The sequence below is a fragment of the Capra hircus genome, chromosome 2 (assembly GCF_001704415.2).
Source record: "Capra hircus breed San Clemente chromosome 2, ASM170441v1, whole genome shotgun sequence".
Lineage (NCBI taxonomy): Eukaryota > Metazoa > Chordata > Mammalia > Artiodactyla > Bovidae > Capra > Capra hircus.
The window spans coordinates 29,508,956-29,517,639 of NC_030809.1; the positions used below are offsets into that span (position 1 = coordinate 29,508,956).

Sequence of the window (8,684 nt, forward strand, 5' to 3'; positions counted from 1 at the left end):
TGCCTGCCTATCAGGAATTTCCCTGGATATATATCCTCTAGGTTCTTTCCCCAGCTGTTCATCTGTCCCTTCCTGGCTAAGACATGGAATCTCCCTGGATCCTCTAGGTTCTTTCCCCAGCTGTTCACCTGTTCCTCCCTGGCTGAGACACAAAATGAGATAACCATCACCTGGACCAAGGGAGCTTTATTCAGTCAGAATGGGGTCATACAGGGACACTCTGATCCATGAGCCAGATCCGTGAGGACATGTAGAGACGGGCTTGGCAGCCAAGATGGATGGATGCTTCTAACTGGAATGAGCAGAGGCCCTCCCTCTAGTTCAAGTCGAGGTCCACGCTGCTTTGGCTGCTGGTATGGTAGGCGGTACTGGGGCCAGGACTGCCCTGGGGTCTGCCCCGCAGCATCCGGAGCCACCTCTGGGCGGCCACCCTCCAGGGGGCCGTGTAGCGCTGATCACCCAGCCCCATGGCCACGGGCACAGCCGCCGCACTGGCACTGCCCAGTGAGATGAGGGACAGCAGAGTTCCAGGCCCCAGTGGCGGGCGCTGCTCAAAAGCCAGGACAGAGAGCAGCAGGGTGGCCACGTAGGGGCCCCAGCACAGCCCAAAGAGCAACGTGGCCCCGGCCTGGGCCCTGGCCTGCCGCCAGGTGAGGGCCCGGGCCAGAGCTGAGGGCGCCCCGCGGCACACGGCCCGCTCCAGCCGGCGGATGTCCTGCAGCTGGCGGTGCGCAGTGACCAGCACGCGGACCGAGAGGAGGGCGGCTGCACCCACAGCCGGCAGCAGGAGCCCATAGATTTCGAGGTAGAGGTAGGGGGCTGGGAAGACGGCCTGGGAGCTACAGTTGCCACCAGGCGCCCAGTGGTTCCAGCCCAGGGCAGGCAGGCTGGCAAAGAGCAAGGGGGCAGCCCAGGTGAGGAGCAGGGCCAGCCGCATGCTCCCGCGGGGCCGCAGGGGCCGCAGCACGGCCATGTAGCGCTCCCCGTGCACCAGCAGGAGGTTGGCGAGCAGGGAGAGGAAGCAGAAGTTGGGAGCCAAGTAGAGGAAGAGGCAGGACCAGTAGCCCCGGCGGCTCTGGCTCCACAGGACGGGCAGCGCGGGCAGCGCCAGCCCGGTGAGCAGCCCTGCCAGCAGCAGGCTCAGGAAGAAGCAGCCAGCGGGCGGGCTGCGCAGGCGGCGGTCCCCGGCGATGCCCAGGGCCAGGAGCAGGTTGGCAGCGACGATGAGGCTTGCCAGGGCCAGGGAGAGCCCCAGGGCCCCTGCAGGAACGGGGCTGGGCACCTCCCTGGTGCTGTTGGGTGTCATCTTGGGCCTGGGGACGGGGGAGACCTGGAGCAGCAGCAGGCATGCCTGGACGGAAGATGGGGTGGCTGGAGTTAGGATGGGGCTGCGGATCACTGTCCTCTCTCGGCAAGTTGTTGTTTAGTCGCTAAGTCATGTCGGACTCTTTGTGACCCCAGAGACTGTAGGTCACCAGGCTTCTCTGTCAATGGGATTTCCCAGGCCAGAATACTGGAGGGGGTAGCTAGCCCCTTCTCGATTGAACTACTGAGCTATTCCCCAGCCAGGGACTGAACCCGTGTCTCCTGCATTGGCAGGCGGATTTCTTTACCTCTGAATCACCAGGGAAGCTATCCAGAGGTTGCAGACCAATGGACTGTGGACCATCTCCTGTTTGCTGATACACATTTTTCCTCCAACGAATTGCCAATTAAAATTTACATAAAAATTCATATTTTTGGTTAAAAAAAAATCAGGGCCTATGTAGTAGCAACCAGCTAGAGTTGTGCTGTCATTGCTTTCAGAAAGCTCCCCACAGTCCCCACCCAGCCCTTTCACCCATTCTGTTACCTGCCTGACCCTCTCTGGGCAGCTGTGTTTGTCTCTGGTTAGATACACCCATCCCCACAGCATTTGGACCATCCCTGCCTCCACCAGATGAGGCCTCTAAATCAGCTAAAGGGATAGGATGGAATCTGGCTGGTGTGTAGTGGTCCTCTGGCCAGCCAACAGCTGACAGCCTCCTTTGGGCCATGGGCGGGCCTTGGACCAGGGGCTAGGGCTGGGGTTGGCGGGGGAGGGACGGTGGATATAAATGGAGAGTGGTCCGTGTCTTCAGATGCTTGCAGGCTGGTTGGCACCAGTGTCTTTTAAAAGGTGGTAGGTTACTAAGGATTGGAGGTGGGGGTGGGGGTGGGGTGGGGCAGAAGTCAGTCTGAGGCAGGGCTCACTGAGTTAGCAGCACCAAGGGGTTGCCCTGTCCCCAGCACCTCCCTTCCATCCGCCTTGTGGTTGGTTACACTTCAGTGAGCAGCCTCCGGGTAGGACTTCCAGCCCATAAACTTGACGTCCGCACCAGGCTAGCAGCTAGCAACGGGGCCTTTCCCGGGAACTGGAGGAGGGGAAGAGTTGCTGAGTGAGGAGGAGGGTTGGCAGTGAGTGTGGAGGGCAAGGGGGCTGAAGTGAGCCCAGAGATGGAGGGGGAGCCGCTGGGCAGGGCCTGGCCTCTCTGTGGCTCTGACCTTTCCCAGTCCTCCCATGCCCTGGCCCTGTCGCCACATCATGGGGATGAGGGAGGGGGTGTCCTGCCTGGGCCCTGTGGGAAACTCCTGCTTCTGTCAACAGGGGAGCAGCTGCTGTTGCTAGAATCAAAGTCAACAAGGGAAGGATTCCTACCTGCCCGCTCCCCGGGGTCAGAGGGTCAAAGGGCCTCAAGGCCACCCTGAGCACAGGAGATGCTATCCCTTCTATTCCCAGCTCCCCCAGTTCCCCCAGGCCGTTGCACCCCTTTACCCTCAGCCTGGTTCCTCTTTCTCAGTGTCCCCCAGTGCCCTCTGCTGGGAACATCTTTCCCTTCCAGCTGCCCTCTGGTTTCTGTTCCCCTTCATCCCCGCACTGTTAACTTGTTCAAACCCCGGAAGATCTCAGGGACCTGAGACACTTCAAACCTGGACTCTGGAGTCACGGGCTGGAGCTCTTCGCTGGGAGTGAGTCTCCCACCCCACCTACACCAGAGTAGCGAGAAAGGCAGGGTCAGCCCTGGGGGTGGGGGGACTTCTCAGCAGTTACAACCTGGAGGCTCCGGTGGCTTGGGGTGGGTGCAAGGCCTCTTCAGGCCCTGAGGCTGAGGTCTCCAGGTGTGGCCCGGGGGCCGGGTGGGGCTAGGGTTAGGGTTAGGTAGCTACTCACATGACTGTAGGTGACAAGTGTGGCTTGCCCAGCCTGGGCTCCCCTCCGAGTGTCAGAGAGTTGTCCCAGCCAGCGCTGCACGGCTTCTGGTGACGTCTGGTGTCCTGACCTTTGAGGTCATGGTACCTCCACTGTGTGGAGACAGCAGGGCCCCCAGCTCTCTGCTGCCCTGGCTCTGCCTTCGCCTGGGATGGAGCTGAGGCTGGTGGGACCCAGCCTGGCCCCGCCTCTGGGGGTGGGGCCTGACACACCCTGAGCTGCTGTGCTGGGAAGGCTTCCTCCCCTTTCCCCCAGGCCCCCTCCATGTCCTCCTCCCATACGAGTGGCCCTGTCTCCAGCCACTGGACATAGCTTGCCACCAAGGAGGCAGCTTGGAACTCTCTGGCCTGCTACTGAGAAATGCATTCCAGTTAGTGAACAATGATTTAGTCCATCCTCCCCACCTCCCGGCTGATATATTTACATTTTATAAATATATCAGTGGCCAGCCAGCTGATAGCGCATCCAGCTCTGTAATTCTGCCACTTTGCTGAGTACAGTCTGATGGTGGCAGTGGTGGGGGCCTTTGAAACACGAGAATCCTTGCTATCTCCCATTCCTATCACCTGATGGGAACTTTCAGCTTATAAAGCCAGCCTTGCCTTCTAGAATCTGGGGTCATTCCACACTTTTCTCAATTACTTTGTAAGTCACATTTTGGGCTCAGAGGCACAAATGGCTCTTGGGCAAGCTATCTCTGGGCCTCTATTTTCTCACCTGTAAAATGGGAACAAGGCAAACCACTAGTCAGTGTTGCCAGGAGTCTTATGGGATAATATATGTAACTGCATACACCCTACTGCCAGACACCTAACAGGGGGAGGGGTCTCAACAAATGACATCCTTCTTCTCTCCTCCATGAAGACTAAGAAACAGCCAGTGCTTGAATCAGAAGGCCTGGGTTTAAATCTCAGAATCTTACTTGGATCCTATTTTACTAGCTGTGTAAACTTGAACAAATTATTAAATTCTCTTACCTCAGTTTCCTCATCTGTAAAATGGGGGCTCATACCATTTTCATCTATTGTGAGACTAAATGAGAAAATGTGGGGAGACTTCCCTGGAGGTCCAGGGGTTAAGACTCCACCCTTCAACTACAGGGGCACAGATTCAATCCTTAGTTGGGGTATATCCCACATGCCACATGGTGTGGCCAAAAAAAAGTATAATAAGGACTTGGGTCAGTGGTTGGCACAGAAGCAGTCAATGAGAGGAACTTCTGGCCTTCTCTGCACTTCTGGTCCCCTCTGAGAATTCCATTGAACTAAGCGGATGAAGAGCTTGTGAATAGCAAGAGGGTAATGACACTTTCACTCCACAAGGAAACACAGGAAGCTGAGTGAGAGGAAGGGCAAGTTCAAGGCCAGGAAGCCCTGATTTCCACCTTGTGTCAAGTGTAACTTTGGGGAGAGGGAGAGAAACAGTTACATTTTCTTGAGACCTGAAATGAGAGGAAACAGGCTAAATTTCCAGCAAAAAAGCTGGAGGTTAGACATTAGGAAAAGCTTTCTTGTTTAAGAGCACACGAAGATGGAGCAAGGGGTCCTCTGCCCTCTCCCAAGAAGACCTGGGCCTGAAGGGCTGGAGGCCTGAGAGGTCTGGCTCTGCCAGTCAGGGGTCCTGGAGAGAAGGGTCTCTGGACAAAAAGTGGGAGAAGCATCCAGTCTCAGGCCTGTCCTCAAGGGAGCTGGGGGCTAGGAGGACGCAGCGTTCCAGGGGATGGCTCCCAGCCCCACGCTCTCTGGTTGGGCAGAAGTCAAGAGGCTCTGGGAGAGTTCAGACTGGGGTCTGGACAGAAGTGGGTGTGGGGCCCCTTGGATACTGGACTGCCAAGAATAAACAGACCTCCTTCTGTTCCCAGCCCTGGCCTCCTCCCGGCAGCCTCCAGGATGTCTGTTTCTTCTCCGTGGCTCTGTCTAAACAGTGTGTGGGATGACGTGTAAAGAACAACTCTGGGAGCAGGAGCCAGGCAGCCTGGGTTCTATCCTCCGCTCAGCTGTTTCATCCTGACTTGATCGTCTGGTTCCTCTGTTCCATCAATCCCTGGGACTGACTCATCCACAGCCTTCTCTCCTTTGCTCACAGGAGGGCTCTGATGCAGGCAGTCTTCAGATGGGGCTCTACGGGCCCTAGAGTCCCCACCCCAGTCCCCCCTCTCTCCTTAGGTCCAGCCTGTTATCACAATGCCCGATGTGGACAGGGGCAGGAAATGCCCCTGGTCTCTTTGTCACTCTGTTCTCCTGGGTATTTAACTTTTCTGTTGACCCTGGGTGTGTGGGACTGGGTGGTGAGGGTCGGGGGGTACTCACTGACTGGATGAACAGGGGCAAAGGGGTGATGAGTGGCTATCGAACTGTTCAACCCTTCCCAGATGCAACAGCAGATGAGCCCCTGGGTGTCTCTGGGGGGTTGTGGGCACAATACTGTGACCAAGACTGAGGAAGCCCTAAGTCAGCTCTATGAGCAGAGAAAACTGGTCCTTCCCATTAGGGATAAATGACAGATCTCTCACAAATTTAACAGTGCTTTTAGCAATCCCCAGAAGGGGCAGCATTGCTTGAACTCAGCCTAGCCCCCAGAATGGACCCAGGCTTGGGTCTAGGGCCTCTGTGGCTGCTGGGCTGAGGCTGAGGGTCCATCAGGCCTACTTTGAATGAGGCTGAAGGAACTGAAATAGTAACAGAGGAGAAGCAGCTCTGGGTATGTGGGCTGACACAGTAGCTGGTGTTACTTTCTCTTCCTGGTTTCAATTTCCTGCCCTCTGGTTCCACACTTCCCCTTCCTGTTACTGGCTCAGTCTTCCTTCCAAACTCCTGGTTTTTAGCTTCCCCAGGTCCTACTTTCTCCAGACTTGGAGATACCCACCAACACCTTCCTCACCTCAAACTGCAGTATGAGGGCCATCAGCAAAAAACATCACCATCTTGGGGGAGGACCTGAAAAACCCCAAAGCAGAATAACCTTGATTTATGCTGCCCCTTCTGATCCCCTTGGGAGTGTAAGAATGGAACTAAGATTTATTAGAAAGCATTATCAACTATAATTGTAGGCATTATCAGTCAGTTTAGTTCAGTTCAGTTGCTCAGCAGTGTTCGACTCTTTGCAACCCCATGGACTGCAGCACGCCAGGCCTCCCTGTCCATCACCAATTGCTGGCGTTTACTCAGACTTACCTCCATCTTCCCTGGTGGCTCAGAGGTTAAAGCATCTGCCTCCAATGTGGGAGACCCGGGTTTGATCCCTGGGTCGGGAAGATCCCCTGAAGAAGGAAAAGGCAACCCACTCCAGTATTCTTGCCTGGGGAATCCCATGGACTGAGGAGTCTGGTGGGCTGCAGTCCATGGGGTCACAAAGAGTCGGACACGACTGAGTGACTTTACTTTATCTCCATTGAGTCAGTGATACCATCCAACCATTTCATCCTGTCTTCCCCTTCTCCTCCCACCTTCAACCTTTCCCAGGATCAGGGTCTTTTCCAATGAGTCAGTTCTTCGCATCAGGTGACCAAAGTATTGGAGTTTCAGCTTCAGCATCAGTCCTTCTAATCTGGACTGACTTCATTTAGCATGGACTGGTTGGATCCCCTTGGGTGTCCAAGGGACTCGCAAGAGTCTTCTCCAAAACCACAGTTCAAAAGCATCAATTCTTCAGTGCTTACCTTTTAGTCCCTCTCTCACATCCATACATGACTACTAGAAAAACCGTATCTTTGACTAGATGGACCTTTGTTGGCAAAGTAATGTCTCTGCTTTTTAATATGATGTCTAGGTTGGTGGTAACTTTTCTTCCAAGGAGCAAGCGTCTTAATTTCATGGCTGCAGTCACCATTTTGGAGCCCCCCAAAATAAAGTCTGTCACTGTTTCCCCACCTATTTGCCATGAAGTGATGGGACCAGATGCCATGATCTTTTCTGAACGTTGAGTTTTAAGCCAACTTTTTCACTCATTATAAACGCCTACTATGTAACAGGTACTTATCTGTTGTTTATTCCTTTTAAGAGCCCGGTGAGATAGGTGGAGTCATGTCCGACCAAAGATGAGGCCATTGGTGCTCGGATTAAGAAATCTACTCAGTCACATTGCTATTAAGTGGAACCTGGATTCAAACCCAGGTCTGTCTAAAAAACATTTTTGCAACTTTCCAGTTTACATCCCAGCTCATTTACACCTCCCAGGTATGGACCTTTGGGCAAAGGAACAAATCAGCACTAACTGAGATTAGATCCCATTTTCCCCAGCCCACATCCAAGTCCTCCTACAATGGGCTTCGGCTGAAGTTACAGTGGGCCTTTGTCCATAACGGTGAAGGCGGGCCCTGAAAGTGTTAAGTGTGCCCTGGAAACAGATGTAGACAAAGGAGCCAGTTTGGAGGGGGTTTTCATCAGTATGAGTTTTTATGCTGATGAATCTTGGAATTAAGACAATTCCTTGCGGTTTACTGCTGTAAAAAATACTTAATGCCTCTTCTTCTCCTAACTCTTTATCTTCTAAGCAATTTTGGTTTTGTCATTTACAGCACTTTTCAGGAATCTGATCCCCATTACTGGCAAAATATAGTTGAGTTCCAACTTACTAAGGAGGTGTTCTAAACTCAGTGGGATGGCAAACACAGCTTCTAGCAAAATTACCTTCACAAACCCCTTACACAGGGGTACAGAAAACATCTATGTCACTGTCTCCTAACAGATCTGACTTAGCCCAGTTTTCCATCTACCAGCAGTAGGTGATGAGAGGCCACATCCCAGGAGAACATGGGGCAGACTTGGCAGTGAACTCTCTCCACTGCAGGTCATGGTTGGCCTCACCAAGGGGATAGCACTCTCCAGGGCACTTGTTTGTTGAGGGCATGGGAACATAACTGATCCTGAGCTTTCCAGGATATCATTTACAAAGAGTAAAGTGAAGTGTTGATGACTAAACGACCTGTCCCTTCAAATCTGACCATGACCCACAGTAAAGACGTTTTTATAACCTAGTCAGTATGTCCACAATTAAGACATATTTCAAAATCAGTACTTGCCTATAATAGGAGTGATATACTCAGCATATATGACACAACAGCATCTACTATTCCACTTTAAAACATTGAAGATGAAGTCACATATGTGGAAAACACACACACAGGAAACAACACACACACACACAGATGAGTCGCATGTACAACTGGGGAAATATGAGTAAGGTTGTGATTGTGTCAACATCAGCTCCCTCCTGGCAATTCTACTGTATTACAGGATTTCAGCACTGTTTCTTACAACGGCACTTAATCTACAAATACCTCATAATTGTTGAGGAAATGTCAGATTTCACAATTCATTGACAGTTTCAAACCAGTCTGAAACAACGAACTGGATGGAGACAAAATAAAAAGCTTTACAGTGAATGTTCAAGTTTACTTAGAAATGCCAACCAAGAGCTTACCAGTGAGCCTCTCTCCTCTACAGGGAGGGTGGGG

The 8,684-nt window shown here is 53.0% G+C and overlaps 1 protein-coding gene across 2 annotated transcripts; it reads right to left on the reverse strand.

The window, feature by feature from the left end:
• On the reverse strand, nt 170-3,642 carry GPBAR1 (G protein-coupled bile acid receptor 1). Of its 2 annotated transcripts, XM_018059581.1 has the most exons (3): nt 3,191-3,642; nt 2,302-2,393; nt 176-1,351 (listed from the first exon to the last, which is right to left on the reverse strand). In XM_018059581.1, exon 3 carries the CDS (start codon nt 1,304-1,306, stop codon nt 317-319), a length of 990 nt encoding a protein of 329 aa, XP_017915070.1. In that variant the 5' UTR covers nt 1,307-1,351; nt 2,302-2,393; nt 3,191-3,642; the 3' UTR covers nt 176-316. The 2 variants fall into 2 exon arrangements, with proteins under 2 accessions (XP_017915065.1, XP_017915070.1); XM_018059576.1 differs by lacking the exon at nt 2,302-2,393 and having other exon boundaries at nt 170-1,351; nt 3,191-3,641.